The sequence below is a fragment of the Seriola aureovittata genome, chromosome 8 (assembly GCF_021018895.1).
Source record: "Seriola aureovittata isolate HTS-2021-v1 ecotype China chromosome 8, ASM2101889v1, whole genome shotgun sequence".
Classification (NCBI taxonomy): domain Eukaryota; kingdom Metazoa; phylum Chordata; class Actinopteri; order Carangiformes; family Carangidae; genus Seriola; species Seriola aureovittata.
In genome coordinates, this window is record NC_079371.1 from 17,470,684 (window position 1) to 17,496,233 (window position 25,550).

General features: G+C 42.5%; 2 protein-coding genes across 3 annotated transcripts in view; both read right to left on the bottom strand.

The window, feature by feature from the left end:
• atp10b (ATPase phospholipid transporting 10B) lies at positions 1 to 16,501 on the bottom strand. The gene is made up of 21 exons (XM_056383630.1): positions 15,963 to 16,501; positions 12,846 to 13,050; positions 12,427 to 12,512; positions 12,015 to 12,121; positions 11,029 to 11,160; positions 10,660 to 10,787; positions 10,049 to 10,301; positions 9,224 to 9,423; positions 7,978 to 8,139; positions 6,709 to 7,255; positions 6,488 to 6,588; positions 6,273 to 6,399; positions 5,998 to 6,182; positions 4,106 to 4,373; positions 3,568 to 3,644; positions 3,358 to 3,483; positions 3,062 to 3,262; positions 2,896 to 2,976; positions 2,650 to 2,754; positions 2,185 to 2,372; positions 1 to 904 (listed from the first exon to the last, which is right to left on the bottom strand). Exons 1-21 carry the CDS (start codon positions 16,370 to 16,372, stop codon positions 685 to 687), a joined length of 3,909 nt encoding a protein of 1,302 aa, XP_056239605.1. The 5' UTR covers positions 16,373 to 16,501; the 3' UTR covers positions 1 to 684.
• A 2,840-nt stretch (positions 16,502 to 19,341) lies between these two features.
• Positions 19,342 to 25,550, bottom strand: part of gabrb2a (gamma-aminobutyric acid type A receptor subunit beta2a) — a 31,424-nt gene continuing 25,215 nt past the window's right edge. The window contains exons 7-10 of one of the 2 annotated variants that reach the window (XM_056382962.1): positions 25,315 to 25,467; positions 23,162 to 23,406; positions 22,560 to 22,700; positions 19,342 to 21,405 (exon numbers count right to left, since the gene is read on the bottom strand). In XM_056382962.1, the coding sequence (XP_056238937.1) occupies positions 21,049 to 21,405; positions 22,560 to 22,700; positions 23,162 to 23,406; positions 25,315 to 25,467 (896 nt within the window). In that variant the 3' untranslated portion in view covers positions 19,342 to 21,048. The remainder of the gene's footprint in view (positions 21,406 to 22,559; positions 22,701 to 23,161; positions 23,407 to 25,314; positions 25,468 to 25,550) is intronic. The other variant, XM_056382963.1, reaches the window with a different exon arrangement.

Genomic DNA, 25,550 nt, shown 5'->3' on the forward strand with positions numbered 1-25,550 from the left:
TTTGATTGTATTTACATGTATTTCCACAGCAAATTTTAAAGTTATACAAAAATACACAAAACTAGTCACAGGCCCAGCCTATTAAAAAACATTATTTTTTCTTTACAGGCAAATTCAATGGAAAGTCTGTGAACCACACGTGTTTGCCTCGGTGACAGGATGCATTGTGGCTGTTTAGGGTATCTAGGTGAGAGGAATATATTAAACCAGCTAAGCATTTTGTTCTGGAAAAGTGCCACTTTTTGGAGGGGTGGGTGGCATGACTAATTGGGTTACCACCGTGCTCTGAAAACCCATCAGGAAAGTAACAGGCTTATGTGTTCGCTATGGCAGCTTGTTATGATGAGCGTAAGGAGGAGAGGGCCTACATGCTTTTTGTCAAGCAGTTTATTACAAAATGAACTCATCACCTTAATCGATGATTTGTCACAAGACAGAGACGAGGAGTATTTCTCCCTGATTGCATTTATGTAAGACCACCTCCCCCACCCCCAGAAAAGGAGACATTACGTTGGGATGTATCCACTTATGAGCCAGTTCAGAGGACTTACAATTTTCTAAATAAATAATCATCTTAGTTCTGTTTTTGCCCGTCAGGTTGCCAACAAATCTATGTTTCACGTGTGTACAGGCATCTGATCGTTTTCAGTGATGACATTCAGTGTTAATTCATCCCCCATGATATCAGAGACTGGTGAGAGACTGGGGATAAATGTCCGCAGGGGTCTCCAGGGTGGGAGATGGTGGGGTAGACAGCCTGGAGCGTTTGACATGCCCTCCGCCCCTGAAGCTCCTCCACTCCTTGATCCACTGGTCCCTCGAGGAGGGGTCCAGCCGGTCCAGATGCCTGGCTTGCATGAGCGGGGAGGGGGCGATAGAGTTCCTCAGCACGTGAAACATGTACCTGGGGGAGTGAGTGTGGTGGTGAGAAAGTAGGCCAGTGAAAAATATGCGGCCCTTTGATGTAAATCAGAGCATTCCCTCTAAATATCAGCACTTTCAGACGCATCAGCAAGCGAGAGGAAGACGGAGCTGTGGTGCAGTCGTTCTTGACCTTCACAATTAACATTATTTAATTACAAATCAGCCTCGACTGTCTATGCACTATAACAACCACACAATTTCATAGCAGTTAATTATCTGCACGAGTCAAATGCATACTCCAAAATAATACACAAATAACATAATTACGATTATGTGGAATGTGCCTCTGAACCTTTTTCACTTGTGTCCTATAAAAATCCTTCTATTTGTGATCCCTCATCATTATCACCTGGATGTAAAGATATATTTTCAGTTGTTATAGTTGAAGGATGATTAGAGGCCTAAATGGTTAAAATCTTTTGGACTATTGAAGAGACAAATTAAGACTTATGAAGTGAGCACCTTGGGCTTTAGGAAACCATGTGGTGGCCATTTTTCATTATTTTCTGACATTTTACGACCTGGACAAAAAAAATGATTATGAAAAATAATTGTTAGTTTCAGTCCTAATTACATACGGTCAACTTAAAAGGGCCATTGCAGCATCTGGTGATGACCGTGTTCTTTCTATCAGAGAGTTTTCTCATAAACTTCTTTCTCTGAACAAAAACAAGGTCGGAGCCCATTTCAGTTAAATACTGTGTCTTGACTGTGAATTAAAAACCCAGCTGTATGTGGTCCCCTGGCAGCCTAATGGTTACAATTTAAACAATACATACACATAGCAACCACGTTTATTGTATTTCACCTAACTCTCCCCCTGTGTTAACTGTCCGTATCTTAACTGTTGCTATCTATTACAAAAAGACAAAATGTCCTCCACCATGTTATATGTTAGTGTCAGAATTATTCACAGGTTTTTCCAGTTTTATCCTTTAAAAAAAAAAAAATTGTTTGTATATGTAACAGGAGATAAAGGTGAAGAGAAAATAAGAAAAATAGGAGGTACTGTAAGGCCATATTTTGCTGCTCATATGTGCGTCAGAGATGTCTGGGAATGTTTGTTTAAAAAATTGAAAGTAAAAAGAGTCATCCAGGAAAAAGTCGTCAAGTAGAATTACTAATATTAGAAAGTACTCGAAAAACTACATAAAGGTACATTTGAATAAAAGCTACTCTGTAACAGTGACAAGAGCATGTCTGAGTCACACCTGCGGGACTCCAGAGCGACAGACACAGGGAGGATAACACTGATCGTACCTGGGCAGCAGAGCCACCACAGTGGTGATGATGCAGATAAGGTAGAACATGGGGTCGGCCATCTGGCTCTGGAGGATCCAGTACGGGTTGGATGGGGGGTTGCAGGTGATGCAAGTGGCGCTGTAGGCCAACGTCACGATGAAGTACAACGCCACACTGCCCAGCATGACTACCCAATGAACCACCGTCTATGAGACAAATGCATAAAGCAGCAATAAGACAGATACATCAGTAACAATCCCATCAGTCAAAGAAATCTGTCATTTCTCTGTGTTTGTTGAATATATTTAAAAAACGGGTGAATAATTTAATGCAGTGCCAGTTTCCAGATGCTATACAAGGACTTTGCAATATATTAGCCTTCAAATGCATACTGACTGAAACTATTTAATGAAAGAGTTTTGGCTCACTGGAGGTGTAGTGTGATTATATCTGGAAATAGATATCCATCAGTTCAGCACTCACCCAGGCTTTGATCTCTATTGACAGATGCAGCAGGATGGTAAATAGAGAAATTGTGTTTAAAGGAGTTCCAAAGGTAAAAACATCAATGTCTGAATCCTGGTAAGCCTGAGGGAGAAAAACACATGTTGTCAAATTTTAGGCAGAAAGCAGATAACTCAGAGTAAAATAACGCAGAGGATGCACCATGACAGATGCATCATTCAACCATGTGTAATCAAAGACAGAGAGTTTAAATGTTTCTCTTACCAAGTAAGGAATAAAGAAGCACACCAGACTCTGGTAGAAGGCATCGAGCATGGAAACCCAGAAAGTTGAAATCTTGTATTCCTAAAATAACACACACTTAAGTACAAAACATCAAGACCGTAATGCCGGGGACATGCAACAGCTATAATTTGGGAATGTCACTGACCCCTGCACCCTGTCCAGTTCTGTACAGTTCAGGAACACCCAGCAGAACCTCTGCAGAAACGTCTTTGTCCATTATCCCAAACATGATGGGCGGTGCAGAGGTGAAGAACAGGTTGAAGAAAATCATCAGCCAGTAGTCGATCATGGCGGTGCCGGAGAAGCCGCAGAGGAACTGATACCAGAACAGCAGGTTCACATAGGCCTGAGAAACACATTAAAACTGTACGTGGTTAGATGATGAACAAGGCAATATGTTCAATCAGATGGATGACGCTCTAACGTAGCTACAAGACTCACCACATTCTTATAGAAGAAGTAAATGATCATGTTGGCTAGTCGCGTGTGGCACCAGTGTCCATGAACCAGCAGAAGTTTTTTCAGGTGTTTGAAGCGAGATATGGCGAAATCACTCGCCATGACCGCCTGCAGAAGACAGAGACGAGTCATCATACGTCTTAGACGGTAAGAGTAGTAGAAGAACATTTTCTAAAGCTAAAGACCTCAGACCTGCATGCCCTCCTGCCCGGATATCCCAATGCCGATATCAGCTGCTTGGATCATGTTGACATCATTTGCACCATCACCTGAAAACCACAGAGTGAATATCAGTTTAACAACAATTAAAAAAAAAAGGAAATTAATTAAAACCCACTGATTTTGTGAGATCAATACATTCATTATTTCAAAACGCACTTATAACATATTCTACATAAAATAACCTGTACTTTTTTCGGTTTCTAAAGATATAGAAACATGACTCAGAACTGGCAGAAAAAGTACATCGTATCCAAGAAATTACAATATCTCACCCAGCAGTACACAAGAGGCCTTAGACTGACATGATGCAAAAAAAGTAATGTAAAAAAAAAAAAGACCCACCACAGCCTCTCGGGGCCCTCTATAATCTTAAACTGATACGTGAGTAACATTTACTGTAAAACCTTGTAAAAACACCTTTGTGTATTTATGAAGCTTCTTTCTTTTCACTGTGTTTTGTACAGGAGACAGATTGAATTATGTGAATAGCCCAACATTAATTTCTTACCAACAGCGAGGGTCATGACCTTGAGTTTCTCCCGGACCACCTTCACCACTCTGCTCTTCTGTAGGGGTGTGACTCTACAGCAGAGCACAGAGCGGCAGCACTTCGCCAGGTCCATGAAGCGGTTCTGCAGGTCTGACGACAGAGCCATGGTCAGGGTGCGTCCGTCGATCACCAGAGAGATGTCTGGGGTTGTATCCACATTACGAGGGTCTTTGCTGTACCTCCTCACCTCCTCCAGAGTGCAGTCCAGGATGGATGTACAAACGATCTGGAAAACAACATCTGCTTGTAGAAAATTATTTGGCAAGAATTTTGGTAAACAATTGATCGGGTTATTTCTCAAGCAAAAATGCAAAACATCTACAGCTGGTGGCAGCTTCTTAAATATGAAGATTTACTGCTTTTCTTGGTCTTATGTGACAGGGAACTGAGTAACCTTTGGACTGTTGGTCATTAATCAATTAATCATTGATAAATTCATCATGAAAATGACTGTTCACTGTAGGCCAAGTTTGATTGAATTGCACACAAGGTAGTCAGTGGTTACCAAAGTAAAACACAAAGTGAAAGAGGACATACAGTATTTAGGTCATGACTTGGATGTTACACCTCGTGATCAAAAAAAGGCAAATGCTCAGTAAATAAATAGAAATAAATTTAAAGACTATTCCTCTGCAGATTATAGTGGTAAAAGATATTACTCTGCTGTTGAGTCATGTTCATGATGTCTGATATTTCTATAAGCAGTTGCCAGGCTCTGGTCCCATCAGTCTCATCACTGTTGTCTGTAAATAACTCCTACCTCTTAGCCAATGCTGGCTAAATTTCATTAGGTGTGGTAGGGTGATGATCGTGGGAGTGCATCCCTCAGGTGGTCGTCGAGTTACAGTGGTAAAAACAGTTCATTACCAACATGCTTACACTCTGGATCATGAGAGAAGGGGTATTTCCTCCGAGGGTTGAATATTAGACTGGTAATTAGATATGAAAGCATTAGATATTGTGTTGAGGGTAGCTCACTCCATTCATCATCAATGACTAGTCCCGTCTGAGAAGAGCGCAGCAGCCCCTTTGTTCCAGAAATCTCCCCATGTATCCGTTAGAGCCGACGGGTAATTTCCAATTTGAGGCCTGGGATGATTAGACATGGTCAGGTTGTTATGAAGGCCGTGTTCCTGTGCGACCACATCCTTAATGACCTCAGAGAAGCAGGGCCCACACCTGACACCTTATCTTTCTCAGATTGAAATGTGAGGGTCTGACCTTTAGTTAAAATGTAAAAGTGGTCAAAAAGATCTGGCCACTTGAACTGAAGGGAGACAAAGCTCCGAATTAAACCCTTTTGAACTTACTGCTTGGAAAACACATGACTTGTCCTGAATAACCACTCAAAATGCTGCCCTCTAAACAAGCAGTATGGAATATGTGACATACAAATTACATCTTACCTTAATGTGTTGCCCAATGTTCAGTTGGAGTTTGTGTTGGGTTAGGGTTAGGGTTAATTTATCAAGTTAAGGGAATTTATGACTACTTTGAGTCTCTTTTCATTTTTCACTATTTTCTGATGTTTTACAGACCAAACAACGAATTGATTAATGACTTAATAATGAAAATAATCATTAGTAGCAGCCACACTGAATACTACTGAAAACTGCATTTACTCTTTGTTGTAAAGCTGAAAGTGACAAAATCTCCAATAAATACAAGTTTAGCATTACAATTCTTATTTCATGTTTGATTCATTTAAATCATTTCTAACTGTAGTCTAATTGTGAGACATGTATCATGCAGAGTCGCACTAACATTTATCACTTCACATCAAGCAGTTGGGATAAGCAGCTCTGAATCAACCAGGCAACCTTCAGTGAGGCCGACAGCGGCCTCCTCACCTTGTTTTTGCAGCTCATGTTAATCACCAGGTCTTCTTCTTCCAGTAGCCTGCAGGCATAGCCGATGTTGACAGCTGTCTCCGGCTTGTCACCAGTCAGCACCCACACCTGGATCCCTGCCTCCCGCAGTGCTAGGATGGTGTCTGGGACGCTCTCCTGGAGACGGTCCTCGATGCCCGTCGCCCCTGCAGGAGGACATATATCCAAAGTCACACACCAAGCTTATCACACAGATATACGATGTTGTATGTGTGTGTTGGGCTGATGTATAGTACCTAGCAGGGAGAGATTTGTCTCCAGCTGCACAGCAGTGTCCATGATGAGCTCCTCTCTGTTGTCTATAGTAGCCAGAGCTCTCTGTCTGTTCACTGACCAGCTTTCATACGCTTTGTCACTCACAACCTGCAGCACATGCAGAGAAAGGACTAAACAGAGCGCTTGTTGTTTAAGAAAATGATGCTGATAAATAATTATATATATGATTATGCACCTTCTTTGTAAAGCAAAGTGTACGTAGCCCCTCTTTAGCATAGCAGTCAAGGTGATGCTGAGTATCTGCTGCTATATTCTTCTGACTCCCACTGCGGTGCTCTGGAGATAATATGACACAGATAGTTTCACTGTGAATTATGAAGTGACCCAGGGTGTCTCTGTATTGACTTGTAAATAATTTTGATAAATGTGTGTGAATTTACTTTCACCTGCACATACCTGCGTATGGTGTACCAAGTAGCTCCATGATGGCATAGTCTGCACCTTTAGTGTACAGCACATACTCTCTGGTGATTGGGTGTCGCACCAAAACAGACATTCTCTTCCTATTGGAGTCAAAGGCTAAGGTGTCCAGCACCTCAAACACCAGGTCATTCCCAGATGGGAGCCTCACCGTCACACTGTCAGGGGTGCGGGCCAGCAGAGTGAAGCCATATGCCTTCGCTGCGTATACCAAGGCAGCCTCGTCTGGACTCTCTGCCTCATAGCTCAGATTATCTGAGGTCGCTGCAGGCTTGTTGCACTGGGATGAAGCATGGTGTGTTTGGTGTGTTTGGAGCCCATCGGTGTCTCCAGTCCCCCCCACTTTAACAGGAGGATTAAAGTGGTCCTCCTCTATAACTGAGTCCTCTGAGATGGTGCGATTTCGGTTTGGTTTGTGCTGCCAGGAGGTGAAAAGATGGCGAAAAGAGCCGGCCTTTTTCACCAGGTTGGACATAGCATCCAGTGGGCTATTTGTCTGGCGGGAGCGTGAAAACCAGCTCACCTGAAACAGGAATTTGTATGTCATATATGAATTTATATAGACATTTTGCCTATACACACACATGGTCACACACACAAAACCTCTCAAAAACAACTTTGTCATACATTTCCACTCTATTTCTTTTTGTGCTTTTACCTTTAATTACAAACTCAAGGGAAAAACACACAGATTTCTCCCATCTGCCAGAGCTCCGAACAGCACAGTCAGGAGCAGCCAGTGCTCAAATTAATAAAGGCTACCCTGATCGCCCCTGCAAATCTCCCTTTACTATGGGGCTAATTTAGTGAAGTCTCAGAACCTTTACAACTGGGGCTTTAAAGATGAAAGAAAATTAGTACAGACCACTGGTGAAAGAGGAGGAAACTTTAAGCTACATGATTTAAGAAAACTGTCAAAATTAAACTAAATCTTTGAGGTTAATAAAAAGAATTTAAACTTTATTGTTGTGTGTGCTACTGATTAAATTATACGGAGATTTCACTGCGGTACTGCAGCCACATTGCTGGACAGTGGGTTTCTAGATCTAAAGACATCATAAAATAATGAGTAAAACAGTTAATAGATTCTCCACAATGATTTTTTTAAATGCAAAGTTTTCCATTGTTTTATAAGTTTGCATACTGGGAGTTTCACAAGAACAAATTCTTCGTCCATCTTTTCTCTCCTGACTGTGCCCTTCATCTCTACATCCCATCCACAGTTGCAGTAAACGGAGCGCTCACCCTCTGTCTCTGAGCTGTTGCCATGGAAACCATCACAGTGTTGCAAATGGCGAGGGCTAGAAAAAAGTCCAGGTAGGGATCTATCTGCCGGCTGCCGCCACTGCTGCTCTCTGCTCTGCTAATCTGCTGAAGCAGCTTCCTGTCTGGAATCACCTCAGTTTCCTGTTGGAGTAGAAGTTAATCAGTTTGGTAATTAAAAGCTCGTGTTGATAAACTGATTCTTGCTTACGCTCAGCTTTCACTGATTTGATGAGGCAGGGCAGGAAATAGTTTTTTACCTTTTAACCTTTTCCTCCAGTTTTGTTTGTGCATGTACAAGGAAAGATTACAGGAAGTTTTCATTCATACAAACACTCTGCTCTGTTAGAGACGCAGCGTGAGGAAAGCTAAAGATGGGCACTGTGCTGCCTCGCAGCCTTTTTCTGTCTCAGCCTGTTTCTCCAGGACTCTGCTCTTTGCCCTGAGGACAAAAATAGACCCAGAGCTACTGTACTGTATACCAAGACGACAATGACTAATCTATAGTGCACGTTTACAGTTTATTTGAAATCAGTGGTCTGTGCCAAATGGTGCCCAGCATGACCATATGTCCCGTCACAGACACAGGGGCAACTTTGAGCCAAAATGGATGTGCTCATCACTGACACCTAGCAGCTCAGCCATCTGCAGCGGGGACTGGGACCATGAGGCCTTTTGACACAAGGAAGGATGAGACTCAGGTAAACAAATGGCAGCTTAAAGTCCTCTAAGTGTGGACTCAGACATGGAATATGTTTAAGGAAGGGCCTCTTATTTTGAATCCAGTCAAGGGTTAATAGTTTGATTGGTTAATTTCAGAGTTAATGCATATATGATTGCTGCTAGTTACTCAAGAACTGAGAGACAGTTTGAAAGAAAGAATCAGAGCCAATACTAAGTGTGGCTGATGCTCAGCTTGGAGCAGCTACAGCCAAGATAACTGATAACTGGGTTTAGTCCACTCATACAACAATGATACAAACTTCCAACTAATTAGTGTTTTTTTTTATTATTATTAAAATAATGTCATCTTTGTGATTCTCTAGCAACTTGTCTTGTTTCCACCCTCATGAGCTATCAAGTGAGATGGTGTTAACCATTTTGCCCGTGGTTGCTTCCAGTGTCCCTTCATTGACTGCCGTTTAATATTAAGACAATAAAAGCCATAACCACACCCCACTCTGAATAAAATATCTGCCTTTTCCTTCTGACTGAGCGATCATCTTACCAGTGGACTACTGAAGGCCACATCGCTCTGGGCATTTCCTGGGACCTTGCTCTTGCGCCGGCTGCCATGGTGATGTTGCATGTCTTCAGGGATGGTGTCCTCAGAATCCAAGGACCATCCAGTCTGTGGGGGTCGTGGCCGCTGGTTGAAGATAACCTCCTCCTCTGAGTCTGGTTCATGAAGGACAGCTAGGCGGATGGCTGCAAAAATCCCCAAAAACATGTTGATACATACAATGGGCAATATATACAGTATGTCCTATATATCACGTCATGATGAATCGTAGGGCCCTTAACCAAAACTACAGTGTCAAAGGACTTTAAAGACCCAGATTAGGAAGCCTTACCCAGGTGTAAGGAAAGAATCCTGAAAAACCCTTAGTGAGACAAAATAAATGAACCTTGGGAAGAGTCATATAAAAGGGAGTTCAACTCGTGGGTAAATAGATCAGTAACACAATTAGACAGTATACCAAATCAGATTGTAGCTAGGCAACACAAAATTGATGCCTCTGATCAGGGCACAACACAAGATACAGCCAAAAGTAAGTAATTCACTCTCTGGTGACTTCTGGGATTGTGTTACGAGGGACCATGAATGCTCAATCACTGTGATAGGTTCACATAATTACTACTAGTACCTACTGCTACTGGAGCTGGCTGAAAACCAATTGTCCTACTTTCATGAGTATATATATATATATATATGGATTTATATATATATATATATATATATATAAATCCATAGAGGCCCATATAAAAAGCAGTGAAATGTGCATCAGCTGCTCATTTTGGGTAAATAAAACATCTCAGTGTGAAGGTTTACCGTTTTCTTTGTGTGGGTACTCGGTGCCCATGATGGAGCATCGCCGAAACACCATCTTATTCTCTGTGAGGGTGCCAGTCTTGTCTGAGAAGATGTATTCAATCTGCCCCAGGTCCTCTGTGATGTTCAGGGCCTTACACTGCATGCGGCTGTCTGTCTCCTCATTGTACAGATCGATGTCATTAGTGATGAAGAAGATCTGAGCGATCTTCACCAACTCAATAGACACGTACAGGGAGATAGGAATCAGGACCTGGAGAGGAGAGGAGAGGAGAGGAGATGAGAGGAGAGGAGAGGATACAACACATGTAAAAGAAAAAAATGGAAAGATGAAAGGAAGAAAGACAGGAGGAAAGAGGAAGGAGAGGAGATTGAAAGATATGATTAATAAAGAAGAGAATGAGGACGGTGGAGAGAGTGGAAGAAGAGAAAAGTAAAAAGTAAAAGAGAGAGGAGTAATTTAATGATTGTCAAATGAATAAAAACACACTCCCAAGAGTCCTGATGTCTCTCTCTCTCTCTCTCACACACACACACACACACACACACACACACACACACACACACACACACAGACACACACACACACACACACAGCCAGACTCCTCTACCTGCAGCAGGATGATCATGGTGAAGAACATGTAGACACCAGACAGACCAGGACTGTCCAGGTGACCGGTGCTGTCGGGGACCAGGTAAGGGGGCACACTGGGCAGCGCCTGCAGCCGTAAAAAGTGACCTGCATGTGCGAGGACAGGGGGATTAATCACACCGACCGACGTGCAGGGATGGAAGCTATTTTTGGCACCACACCTTACTCTGTCTCCTCCCTCCTCTCCTGGTATGTGTTTGGGCCTGTGGCCAAGGTGACTGAGTTTTTGTTTTTTTTATTGAAGATTAAACATCTCCTCATAAATGTAAAGGTATTAATTATGAACCATTCTGTGTAGTGTGGTTAAGTTATGCAATTCATCACTGACCTACTGCTCCGATGAGACACATGACAATGAGGAGGATGACGCAGAAGAAGACGTCAGTGTTCAGCTTCCGCTCTAGTTTGCTGCGCTTGTACCTCGGCCCGTTGTTGTTGAGCATGGACTTGGTTTCGTGGCCTTAAAGGAGGGATCAGAAGTTCGGTGATGATTTTGATTCAGTTACCAGCAGGCATTTCATACAGACAGTGAACACCCAGGGAAATTGATTCTTGTATCTTAAAACATGCTCATTATGGGTCAGTTAATGTAAGGTCAATAAACGGGGAACTGAAGACATGTCTTCTGTAGTATTTCAGCAAAGTTGGGGGTTTATGACGATGACACATGTTTAAGATTGATGCTGTTATTTTTAGCCATGCTAGCAACATACACACACATATACACATCTGCATGTCGGTTTGTTGATTGTTTGGTTGGTCCTCTACTTTGTCTAAACTGAAACATCTCAGGTGAAATTCAGTTCATTCACAGATAAATGTTTGTGACTTTAGTGATCCTATGACTTTGTCCTCTAGTAACTCCAGCAGGTCAAAGTTTTCACTTATCTCATGAAACTTCTCAGCATGTGACATGATTTCCAGATGGTGCATCACTGTACCCAGATAGCAAAATAAATCCAGCCCATATTTGGGCCACATGTTTGTTTTCTTCTGGCCCAGTATATACCCAGTGGCATGGCCTGAATCTGGCCCATATAAAGCATGATTGTAAGATGCTACTTCCACATCTGGGCCAATTTAAATGACTAAATGTGCAAAAATACTTCATAAATTATTGTTTGTTTTTTTTTTTTTTTTACATATTTTGGTTGTGGTGAGTCAAAGATTTCTTCGGTGGGTGGCTGTAATTGTGGTGGGAAAATTTGGATTCGTGACCTCAGTATTTCTAAAGTCTAGGCTATGGCCCTGAACAAAAACACTATGAGCACAAGGTTATAGCAGCAAAGCAGCTGAGACATACGGAGAATATACCTGCATACACCACAAAGCCAACTGCATGGTCCGTGTTTCTCACAGTGCAGCCTCGAAGCAGCAGACTCTCAATTCCAGCGCCCACCTTCTCCTTATCAGGTTTCTCTCTGCAGCAGGAGAAAGTGAGAAACCCCCTTTGTACTGTCAGATCTTGTTAGATATTCATTACTTCTTATATACACCCCATTAGCAATTCTCCTGCTTTACAGCCATACCTGGACAGCACGGGTAGACCATCTGTAAGACCTGTGGTGCCTGAGGAAATCGATTATAGTCTATTACAGCCCCAATAATGCCTCTGGTAGCATCAGAAAGTGCAGCGAGTGGGTCGGAATTAGTTTTGCTCGGCTGCTCTGAAAGGCTCAAAGAAACTGTTTGGGGAATCCATGTGATCTGTGTATTTGGTACTCACACATAACACTTGAAATGATTCAGATTGTTGTTGGGCTTTTCACACACTACGATGCCTTTGAAGCTTTCCGGTTCAAATTCAGGATCCTGCGAAAATTAGAGGATGCATAAAGTCACTACAGGATGAATGGAAACTTTTCAAATGTGACTGAACCTGAACTTTGAGACTGACATAATGGTTATTTAATGCAGCAAAGAACTGTGGTCCAAAAATATTCATTTAAGGTATGTAAACCAACAGGTCTGTCAATGCTGACTTTGACATATTGTGATGATCTGCAGTTACCATAAGTATAGTTAGTGCACATCACAGCTGTTCTGGTGAAGTATGTTAAATGTCAGTCACAAGAAGGTGAGGCAGTTCAGAGAGAATGAGGATAGAGGACTGTGAAGGAAAAAGATGAAGTAAATCTTCCTCACCGAGATGCAGAGGCCAGGCACCACCCTCCTTTGCTTCAGGTTGGTCTCTCCGTCCAGGTTGGCCGTCTCTATGTGACAAACGCAGTTGGGGTCCGACGTGTGCAGGAGCAGGAGGTCTGCAGGGACGATCTCATTGCAAACCACCTTCACAAAATCCCCCACTCGCACATCCTTCCAACGCCGCTCCATGAACTGTTTCTCTTTCCTGAAATCACAGATGATGCAACAGTCATTACAGACAACATACAAAAGACACAAGTCCCTGTGTGGCTGGTCTTTGTCACATTTATAATCTGCAATATTCATCATATCATGGGCGTATTTTGTCAAATAAAAAAGACAAAAGAAAAACGACAGCACCAGCTCAAGTTGTGGAATAAACAAAACAAGCAAATGAAAAAAATCAGTGCTGTTGTTTTTGGACGGCAGCCCAGATATGCGTACAAACTAACATTTAGAGGAAGACGCACTACAATCAACATCGTGAACTAAGGTTGTTCCCAGAAAGCCACAGGCTCTTTGCTTTGAACCTGTATGTCAAGCTGGCCAGCCACCAGTGACAGAGAGCTGCAGGTATGCTGCCCTGCATGTAGGACCTGATTGGAAGGTGGCCGCAGAACACCACACCTCACCCAAACAAAGCCACGGAGGGAGAAATGTATTGTTAGTGTGTTGTGTTTAGATTATGCTTACCACGTTGCACAAGTACTCAAGTATTCTCTCTCATGTCAGGGAAGTTTTACAGCATGTGCATTTTCTGTTTTTTCAGTCAGCCATATGAATTGATGTCATCCTAAACTGCCTTAAAAGAATAATTTGACACCACTAGGAAACACACTTGTTTGTTTTCTTGACACCGCTTACATATCACTACAGTATGGCCAAGAGCTAGTTAGCTTAGCTTAGCACAAAGACTGAAAACAGAGAGAAACAGCTAGCCTGGCTGTCCAGTGGTGACAAAATCCACCTGCCAGCTCCTCTAAAGCTCACTCTAACACGTAGTATTAATTAATATTAATCAATATTAATCTGTTCAAAAACTGAAGTGTAAAAATGACAATTCAACATTTAAAAGAGCTTAATGAGCCAGACTATGTCTTGGCTGTGGTTACTTGGTTCTGCTCAAAGCCAAGAAATAGTCAATATCAGTAAAATTGTGAATTGTCTTTTTCACACTGGTTTTTGTGCAAGTTTGCACAGAAACAGGACATTAGTGTTAGTTAATGGGCTTTGGCTTACCATTTGGCAGAGCCAGGCTCCCTGTTTCCCCTGTGTCTAGCCTTTTTGCTAAGCTAACTGGCTGCTGGATAGGTATGAGAGAGGTGTCAAGCTTGTACTAATCATGAAAGTGAATCATGTAAAGGCTCACATGGAATGCAATCAGATGAGAGGGATTTCAGAAAAAAACCCAATGCCTCTCATCATCAAATTCTGCCATTGAATCATTATTTCCTCTAAGTTGAACACAGCTGATCTTTAAAGTGATAAAAAGACATTTGTATCGCACTTGGCTTCCTGATGTGCCTTTGTGATAAAAGCTAAGAATGTGTAGTATTTTGCAGAGAAAACAATTCTTCAAAGATAAAGTGACACATTACATTAATAAAGTGGTTTGATAATATGTGTGATGTGAGTCACATTCATACATGGTGTAGATAAAATAACAGACAGGGGCAGCGTGCGACATGTGGTGACTGGATTTAACGCTGTGAAGGGGGCAGACGATAAAACTCAACATGTTCAACAACACAATAACACGACTTGGTGTTCACACCGAATGATTAACAGCTGGTGTGTTTTGTGTTCGGTGCGTTTGAGCTCAGGTGGATTGACAAGAGTTTGAGATTGAGAGGAGATAGATAGGATGACCCTGAAGATAAGGCATGCTCAAACACACACTTCACACCTCTGTGAAAACAAGGTGATGGGAATTACAGGCGTGCATCTGCGAAGGTCTGATGAATTAAAGTTAAATCCCTCTCATCTGACTGCCTTCCATGTGAGCTTTTACATGAACTGCAAGTGGCAGATTGAACGGCACTCTGTCTTCATTTGTGTTTAAATTGGTTTCCTTGTGCTGTCAGATGGATAAACTTCACCTAGATAGAGAGAAAGAGGTGCGAAAGAGTGTGTGGAGGCCTAAAATTTATTCTTGAGTTTCTTCCGAAAACATTTGTATACTTCAAAGGAATCCCACCCAATCGATTTTGTTCTAATCTTTACACAAGCCGAAAACGAAGCTTTAGCACCCCCACCCAGCGATACCACGAGAGCCCGCTCACCATGACTCAACTGCTGTTTATCTGATTGCGTGAGGCAGAGACGACTAGTGTCCGCTAACAGGCCCAGAGGGACTGGCGTGTTCTCTGAAGTGTCCGAATTGCTGCGTCTGGAGTCTGCACTTCAGGCCACCTGGACCCTATCACCACACACACACACACACACACACACGCACACACACGCACAGACACACACAAACACAGACACACACATACTCACACATAAACACACACACACACACACATGATGCAGGCTTTTCCCCAAGCTGAGGCTGCATTTCCCAACATCCCAGCTGACCCTTGTTGGGAACTTTGAAAGCAAGCAGCTGCTGGTTAATGATAAGGCTTCATCATCAGAGGTGTCTCCAGTCTTACATCCCCTCCTCCCACTCTACTCCAAAATCCCAGCAGTGAAAGGGTTGAAAATGACAGTGTTTATCCTCCTTTGTGAATTATTCATTTTTCACCAGTAATTCAAAAATAGATAACCGCTAACCTTACTGTCTTTGCTGATGCAACACCCAGATGAGGATTTCATCACATGTGCACAGTGTGATGGTGAGAGATATTGTTGTGCAGCTCTTCAAAAGAGGAATAATCTCCCACACATTTTCTATTTCTAAGTCAAAAATTCCCACGGGGTGCTGAAACGCAGAGGAGGTAAAACACACACAATCGCAGAGATCTACACACTCTACACAGACATCAACACGCCGGATGATAAGAATCACAAACACAGATGTGGAGGTGCCGCTAATGCACCACGAGTGCTTCCGCCTGCCACATCATGCATGTGGAAACACACTGTATTCTGGGCATGATTGTCTTTGTCGTTTACCTGCTGTAGATGAAGCACGGGGTGTTGTTAAGCTTCCTGTCCGACTGGTACCTCCTGAAGTCCTCCCAGGCGTCCTTCATGGCCGTCAGAGACATGATGACACAGATGGGGATCAGAGCTACCTCAGGCTGGAAGGCATTCACCATGGGGACAAAGTTCAGAATAGCCAGGCCTACAAAATAGATGTTGGCCAGGCGGTGAAACTGCTCAAAGAGGTTCATGGGAATGAAGAGGAGGAGGGTGTATTTGGTGGTCTTGATGGCATTGTCGGGAAGGTAGCGGTTGGGTTGCTTCGCCTTCTCCAGCCCCTCATAAGGCAGATTGGACACCAAGTTGCGAAGGTCCTTCTCTCTCGCCCTCTGACCTCTCAGAGCATCCCTGACCACGGCCAGTGGGCTCCTCCATGTCATGGCTGCTCTGAATGTTTTCCTTTTTCCTCTTCTCACCAACTTTTCCTTCCCATTCTCTCAATACTCACAGCTCCTTTCAGTTAAAGAGACTCTCCTCAGGCCCATCCTCTCCCTCAGTGATTCTCTGTGAGTGTGTGAGGCCTAATGCCAGGTAAAAACCACTGACAGCACACCTAGCCCTCCTCTGAGTCCGCCCCTTGCATTGACAGGTGTGTTTGCATTCCTTGCATTGGTGCTGATCAACTCCTCATTGATGTGGGAAATAAGTGAGTGACTTCAGTGACATTTAAATTTTACTGTCAATAATCTCATTTCAGCAGAATAACTTCACATTTTCAACCTTTGAAATAGTCCCTCACATTGCAGAATAGTGAGTCACTGACACCTTTGTGGTTTAGCAGTCTTTGCTGTCATAAATTCTTTACACATTGATGACGTCCTTTAAAATTAAATACTAAAAAAAACACACAAATACAGTACAAACAAAAACAGTGCTCAAATGAGCTGACAATCCAATATTTGCAGAGCAGAAAATTGGTGCAGTGGGTCATAAAGAGATGTGAACTGACAACACAACACCGAACAGAGCGCCACGACAGCTCGGGGCAAAAACATGTATGAAGAGTCTGCAGAGTGTGAGTGAACACAGCAGAGGGAACTTACACACCCCATACAGGAGCATACAGACGGAGAACACACTCCACAATGTTAACACACAAGGAAGAAGAATTAGAATGATTCTTTATTGATGCATGAAGGAACATCCTCTGCCCCCCCCCCAACCTTATCCACAGAGAGGTCAAAGGTCAGCTACAGAAGCATAAAAGGTGGGCTGGGAAGATTTCTCACCAATAGACACTGTAAGATTTGCAGATTTTCCACATCTATCTCTAAAGATTTGACTGAGTTGATTGTTCAGGAGTGGGTGGGGAACTCTGTTTACATGTATGTGTGTGAGATTCTTCTGTATGATGGACTGCAACAAAGCAGCTTCTTGCGCAGATGGCATGCATGTAGGATGCCTTCCACTTCCTCATGTTGACATATGTTGTCTTTTCCAGAGCAGGCTGCCGAACCTGTTTAAACAGGCCAGATTTCCACTGGGTCAGTCATTAATTGTGCTTAAATTGAATTTTCCAACATATTTATAGCCATAGTAATGGAACTACATGTATGTTGTTGGTATTTCAAGCACAGCATATAGATATTATTGTTTTGAAATGGAGATGGATGGATGTCTATTTTTTTTTTTTTTGTAAGGATGCCGAAAACTTGCATGGGGTTTATTAACAGTCCAAAATGTAAATGATTTCCTGTTTTGTCCTTGAACAGCTGACACAGGCAGGTTCATCTCTCCTGGCAGCTCAGCGTGTTTTTCCATCAGATACGCATATAGCAGGGGAGTGGCGTGACGCGAGTGTGCCAGACTCACCCTCTCACCCGTCCCAGTCAGCTCTGGCTGGCCTTGGCTTGGCTGGCACGCCGACTACACAGTGGCGCAGCTGTGAGTCCACACAGCACACACACACACACACACACACACACACACAGAAACAAAACACTCTCTTGGAAACAAAACACACACACATGATTCCACAGAGCAGAGATCTGTGCATTCCTAATTACTTCAGTGACATGGAAACACTACAAAGTAGAAAGCATCTGCCTTTTCCCCCCTCTCTTACATGTCAACACTAATGCCCTTTTTGAAAAGAGGAAAAGAGAGAGAACCAATTTAGCACAAACCATCTGTCTACTATAGTGATATAATACATGTGTTATACCGAGGGGGAACAGTAATGTAGATTTGATTTTTACTGATGCATGGAGGAACCTGGAACAAACTTACATGTCGCATTACATCAGTTTTTACACCACTTTGCCTTTTTTAGGTAGTTTTTCCACTTTGAGTTTTTACTCCCAGAAGCATCACACACACGCGCGCACACGCACGCATACACACATGCAAACACACATACACACACACACGCACACACAGTCTTATTCAGAGCAAGGTTTGGTCCGTTCTTTTCGTTAAAAAACAAGCTTCTGCTGTAACACCCTCTCTCTGTGTCACGTGTTATTTTGCCCTCCGTTTTCCTGTACTCAATGAGTAAAGTCCACTACTGCATATTTAGGGTTCTCTCTGTGTCTGAAGCTGAACTGAACTATTACAACAAAGTCAAAATCCGTATTTCCTGCTTACATCCTTATTTCTAATTCATAATGTTCATCAAGATATTTCCTCAGTTAAAACATCTTCCATGCATTGGTATCTCACTGTGTTCTTTTGCTCCTCTTCGTTCAAAATCAAACATTAGCTGCACATTAGTCCCTGTTAGAACAAAATCCCTCTTTAAATATTAAATATTCAGTGTTTTGCACCATCAAATATTCAATAGCATCCATTTAAGGGCTGTAACAGTGGTCAGGTCAGGAAGCGAGTGCAGTGCAGAGTGCCGTCAGTTTGCTGAGTGAGGGGAGAACACAGTTAGAGGTTGATGGCATGGATGGATGGATGGATCGCTCTCTTTCTTGCCCTTTATTTTCCTTTCTCTTCCTATCTTTTTTTTGTAGCTGGCGCTCTGGCCCCTGCAGCCAGCGGGCCACAGTTGAGTCCACAGAGTGCCTCCATATCTATGGCTCTCTGCGTTAATGTCCCCTGAGGCTGGGGCCGGCGCTCAGCCCTTGCTCAGACCCCAGCAGAGCCCATCTCAGCCCAGACCACCGCTGCGGCCTCTGGCTCTGACTCCTCTGCTTCTCCATCCATTATGCAGCCAATAGTCCCCAGCTGCAGCCCTCACATCTCTCTATTCACCCCTACATTTGCTTCTCTCGCTTGCATACTCACTCCCTGTGTCGGGTTCAGTTGTTCACTCACTCATTCAGACACTCAATCAGCCATGAGCTCGACAGTCAGTGATCAGCCTCGCACTCACACAGGACACATAAAACCGCCACCCGTGTACTCTGTTATTGAAGTGATAGACTGAATTGAGTTTTAATTGAATTTAGATACATCTTCATAATTGCTGACAATCATTACACAAGATATTTACAGTCATTATGAAATATTACAATTGGAATTTACAGAAACTTTGTACAAAATATGCCTGACTTCAATGCCTGGATAGTGGGGTCCTTGTTAAGTCGTTTCTGGAGAACAAAACATTGACCCAAAAGTCACTGGTGTCTGGAAGTGCTTTAGTTTCAGCAAGTTGATGTTTTTAGAGTCCATTAAAAAGAAAGAAAAGAGAGAAAAGTCCAAAAAGTACAGAGTCAGCAAAGTTGTGAATCGTGTTTTCTTTTTTCCTCAGTTAAATTGCTGTTTTCTTTTTTTGACTGAATGGAACATTTGATCTGTAATTCAACTGCAAAAACAACAACAGAGACCCATTTAAATAGAATAAATTCGTAATATTTACACAATAATGTGAGTATTGATTTATAAAAATGAATCATCTCTTTTTCTTTAAACATGATTTATGTTTATCTACAGTTTTTCAAAACAGAAACCTAATCACAATGGAACGCATCATACTTCTATCATTCAATTCTACTGATAATGATGATTGTGGATTGCCATATTTATGCAGCAACTCTGGTTGCAATGAAACTCAGCTCATCTATCAGCAAAGTTCTTACACCAGCTTAAGTCGTGTTAAAGCCATTCTCCGCCTCTGAAGCTTCTCACACGATGGCAGAAAGTACGGAGGAGTCAAATGTTCTCTTAAAAAAAAAAAAAAAAATAAATAACCACGTGGTGAAATGGAATCGATTCTGTCAGCACAGCAAAAAGCAAAACATAAACTTGGCCAAAGCGTCAGTGTCCAACAGTCCCGCTCTTTTTCACCGGATAATTTGGGACCTTCAACAACCGAGGAAGCTTTTTCTGTTCAGCATTGGCACCATTAAAGCCCCACACGGATGTCCAGAGAAAAGAGCGCCCCCTGCTGTCCACCTGTTGTCATCCAGCGATGCTCAAACCATCCACCCAGGTGGGCTGCGCTAAGCCAACGCTGCAGAATGGTAACTGACAGACTCAACTAGTAAAACTAAAATGCTTTGCGCTCCATCATCATTATGACTGAGATGCAAATGAAATCAAACATAAGCATGCTTTTAAAGGATGTTTTTGATATACAGTAATTATAGGAAAATAGACTATCAAGGATGACTCCTTTAAAATCATTTATAAAGCTTTCCTGGATGCAGACAGCTCGGCTACGAAGTAAATAGATACTAAACAAAACAAATCCTTAAAGTATATGCAAACACAAGCATAAATATTTGATCCACAGAGAGTAAGCTACGAATGACAAATATTAGTGATATATTGAAATTCTGGAACAGGCACCATTTCTGTCTTTTTAAAACTTGCTCTTCTTTTTCGAGTGTTTGTCAGTCGTTTTAAGGTGTTTCCCAAATCCTAAGAGTCACTGCTGACTGAAGTGTCGGGTGCTGCTGCAGTCCATCCAAAAGTCTTTGCATTCTCCTCAATTTTTCTAAAATGAACCAGCTGAAAAAGTTGGTGCACTGTTCATCTCTCATTCTTTCACTCACATCATCTCTCACCTCTCTTTCTTCATTTCTCTCATGTCCCCTAAAACCCCGTCTCCCTTTCCCCCCCCTTCTTTGCATGGCCGCCATGAGCTTGCCACTGGACGCCACTGGGTTTAATGGACGTAGTAGAGCCAGTAGACCACGTTGAAGAAGGAGAAGACGGTAGGGAAGATCATCCTGGACCACTTATCGATAGAGTTCACGTCGGACAGGTCTGGGATGTTCACCTTGAGCTGGGAGGCCCGTCTCCGTAGGCGCGATTTCTTCTGGGCGTGGCGCTCCAAGGCGCTGTGGCCATAGTTCTGGCGGGCCATGGCTGCCCTGCGGTACTGCAGTGTCGAGCTATCGTAGGCCAGCATGGTGTTGCGGGGGTCTCCTGGTGCTCCCAGGCCCCGGGACAGATCCCCGGCACCACCCATCTCATTCTTCATTTCCAAGGTGGTGAACAGGATGTTGTCGTCGGGAGTCATCTGTGTGAGGGTGTAAAAACAGGTGGAGCCATGACAAGTTACTACCTAAGGAAAAGAGTGTATTTAAATTCAAACTAAGCCTAGTAAAAATTATTATTCAAAACAAATATAACTATAATGATCATTAAGCAATTCACTGTGTAAAAAATACTGATGAGGTGCTAGAATGGGTAATGTAAATGAGTCAAAAACTGTGTTACTTACAGTGAAGGAAATCTTAAGCACTTTGAAAGCACTAAGTAAGTTATTGATCATCTGTCAATAAAAATCTGAGTGATAATACAACCACAAGACTATGAGATAACATTCCTGGAAGAGCACAACGCACTCCACAAACTAATTCTCATGGAGAAATCTTCATTGTCATCTCAGAATTTCAACCAGAGTTTGGTTAAAATTCTGTCGATTCACAAGACAAACTGAATAAAAAAAGAGAAAGCAAAGGAAAAAAATGTGACAGGAGAAGGTTGAGAGAAATAGTAAGGACTTTGCAAAGATGGAGGAGAAGCTAAAAAGGTTCGGGGCAGGTCAGGAAAGACGTTGTGGGAAGTGAATTCGGATCAACATTTCTTCATCCATAGCCTGACTTCTGAGGAAAAACGTCCCTTTAATCCAATCCTGTCCCGCTGTAAATGGAGCCCATTTGTATTTTGTTGTTTTTGTGTAACTCACTTTGAAGCGAAGCCACTTAGTTGGCACTATTCATCAAACTGCAAATGATCTCTTTCTCTTATCTGACAATCCTTTTTTTATTATTATTATCAATTACTTCATTTAGTCTTAAGAGATTCATCAATTGCCTTTGAGATTGTACAGTATTTGTATCTAAATTATATTATCTCAAGAGAAGCTACTAATGTTTTTTTTTCTTTTTTTCTTGCCATATTTGTCTTTTCCCATTAATTTAGATTTACAGCCCAAGTTAAGATTAAATTAATGCCTGCAGAAATCAAACTGCTAAGCCATGTTTGTCAGGAAAATGCATGAAGAGCAAACCAAGAGAGGGAAAAACACAATGGTGGGAGTGATGATCAAAGTTGCCTTAAAAATCTATAGAAATCAAAGAAATGCACAAAAACTACAGCATTTTCCTCTGATCTGGATTGATTCAGATTGATGACATTGTTAGTTTTGACTTTCAAAACCTCCAGTACCTTATTTCTTTGCTCGCCTAGTCCTAATGCGGCATCGTCCACAAAGATGGGATCCCACATCGAGTCATATGCGTCAATTTCCCTCTGTTTCATTCTGGCATACAGAGCATCATCTCTCTGAACTACATTTCCCACCAGCCACTGCAAGCATACAAAATCAGCACTGTTACTTAGGGGAAATCGTAGCTTGCCACACTCAGAAGGAAAGGGTGTTTTATTTTTTATGTTGCTGTTGTTCCTGCAACTTTAGCAGCTGAGTCAGATTTAAAGGGAAGGCTTTGGCACCACAGCCAGTGATTTTTCCAAGGCGCCTTGCCCTTTGAGAGAGACAGAAATATGGAGATAAAGTAAAAGCCAGTCATTGCTTCTGCATTCACTCTTTCAGATCCTAGTCTGAGTAATAAAGTTGATACACAAGGCTAAACCAGTGAGAAACGGAGAGCTAGAGCAGGAGTAAAGAGTGCTGGTAAAGGACATCAAGCATTGATCACAGCATCACATTGACCTTGAGAGGAGAAGAAGTCATTTGCTGCCACAGAAACAAACAGAGACATTAACCGACAGCACAGATACCTCTAGAGGAAGTTTCCCTGCACACGTACCTTGTTGGGGTCGGGTCTCAGCTTCTCGTTATTTGCTGTGGCCGCTTTCTCAGCCGCCTTCTTCTGCCGCTGGGGGCCCTGGCCGAAGAAGATGTAGTTGACGAAGGCGTACTCCAGCAGGGCCAGGAAGACAAACACAAAGCAGCCCATCAGGTACATGTCAATAGCCTTCACGTAGGGGATCTTAGGGAGCGTCTCTCGCAAGTGGGTGTTGATGGTGGTCATGGTCAGCACCGTAGTGATCCCTGGAGATCAGCGGAGTCACACGTTTAGAGAGAGAGTGAAGTCTTTAGACGCTGTAAGACATTTTTACCATCATCTGTACATTTTTAAAAAATAATCCTGTCAATTTGACTAATGCTAATATTGCATTTTTAGTTATGCTATAGCAGTATGGCTCTAGGGATGGTAATGTTGGTCCACTACTTTTGTCCACACTGAAATATCTCAACAACTACTGAATGAATTAAGATGAAATTCTGTACAGACATTTATAGTGCCCAAAGGATGGATCAAATGGATTTTGATGATTGCCAGATTTTTCCACTAGTGCCACATTAGCTTGACATTTGTGTTTTTGAGTGAAATCATATTCATTTTGGTAATTCAATATTGTTAAACACACTGGTGTATGACCAAACAGCTACAAAAACAGCTGCCTACTGTTGACAGCATACTAAGCACATGTTAACATGCTAACATGCTAAACTAAGATGATGCGAGTTAGGATATAATGCACTACATTTTAATGAGTTTGTAACTTTACACACTACAGTATAGTACATACATTGCTTTCTGTTAACAATCCCACAATTCAATGCAGCAGAAGACAAGAAAATCACAGTTGGATTACTTTACCTATCAGTGATGATGTAAAATACTGACGATTAGTGAGTGTTTGAAATTTAAATGTAGTGCTCAATATTCAGCAAACTTATGAGTCTCTATTATAAAAGTGAATGACTGAACGTCTCGTTCAATCTAACAGAGATCAGGTGCATATCTTCAAAGGATATGGGCATGTGCTTGTGAACATAAGCATTAATGATTATCATGTGCATTATATGTGTTTATTTATAGTAAACAGACAGGCCAGAAAGAATGTGAACCCATATGGACAAAAAGATCCTTCAAAGCCTCCGGAGACTGAAACTGTCTGTGTGTGTGTGTTTTGTGTGAGTAAGTTTTGCATCCCATCATGTTTCCAAATGGACACAGAACAAACTGTAGGCTATATAAAAAGCACAGCGTCACTGGAAACATCTGCTATTAGTCACAGCACAATTCACCTGTTTTTTTGACATACACGCATTTTGTTTGATACATTAGTCATTTGCATGCACAATCTGCATTTGGTCAGATTCACACGTATTATAAATAACCCAGCAGCCAGCAGTGTCGCTGTAGCATGGAGCCTCATCTCTCATTGGCTGCACTGGCTCGCTGCTCGTTCTCAGGACGCTGAGAGCAGGCACATCTTTAAATCACGTTACCCTCCGAATGCACCGTCTGGGGCTCCAACCCGCATGTGTCCCACTTCAGAAAACAAATGGTGTGTGACAAGAGCGACACACATAAAGCTCAAAGCCATTTCCTTTGCTGCTCTGCCCTGTCATACCCAACTTTAACACTAAAGGGAGCTTTGTGGCATCAGTGGTAGTTTGACATTGGCGTAAAAACATTAACTATAATGTGTAAGGTGCATTTAAGCAAATGTTGCCACTTTTCATTTGGCTGTAATTTAGTTGGATCCTGCTCTGATAAGATGGGAACCCCGGCCAATGAGAGGCTCCGATAGACAGACAGGCATAGAGGAAGACAGCACGCTTCAAGGTCGAGCTGCAGCGCTTCTCGCTCTGCATGAGTCATGCATATAGTCATTTCTGAACAACAGACATTTAGCCGGGCAGCCTATCACACACTGCTATCACTCACGTGCTCAGAGCTAATGAGAAAAAAAAAAGTAAATGCTGGGAAAATAAAGAGTCAAAACAGAGAGCAGGCTCATGACAGACACAATAGTGTGTAGATGTAAAGCCAGGCTAAATGTAAACGGCTCAGTGTTTGTTAAATGGCTCTTTTTATGGTCTGTTATCATTTAGCTTTCGGTTATTTCCCAGGGTCACTGTTCAGCAGCGGCGAGGCAATCCTACCCAGGGCCACTCTGGCAGCTGAGGCATCGTAGTTGATCCAGAAGGAGACCCAGGAGAGGATGGTAATCAGGATGGAAGGCATGTATGTCTGCAGGATGAAGTAACCAATGTTCCTCTTCAGTTTGAAGCTGAGGGACAGGCGGGGGTAGGAACCTGAAGGAGGCACACGGAGATAAAGGAGTGGGATAGAAATAGATTTTCCTCAATGACGCCCACTAAAAGCTATATTTTCCTTG

What these genes read in the sequence shown, in the direction of transcription:
- atp10b (XM_056383630.1), bottom strand. Translation starts at nt 16,372, where the DNA reads ATGACATGGAGGAGCCCACTGGCCGTGGTCAGGGATGCTCTGAGAGGT. An exon ending in CACTTTGCTTTACAAAGAAG is followed by an intron (nt 6,400 to 6,487) that starts GTGCATAATCAT and finishes CATGTGCTGCAG; the next exon opens with GTTGTGAGTGACAAAGCGTA. An exon ending in ACATGAGCTGCAAAAACAAG is followed by an intron (nt 4,374 to 5,997) that starts GTGAGGAGGCCG and finishes GTTGTTTTCCAG; the next exon opens with ATCGTTTGTACATCCATCCT.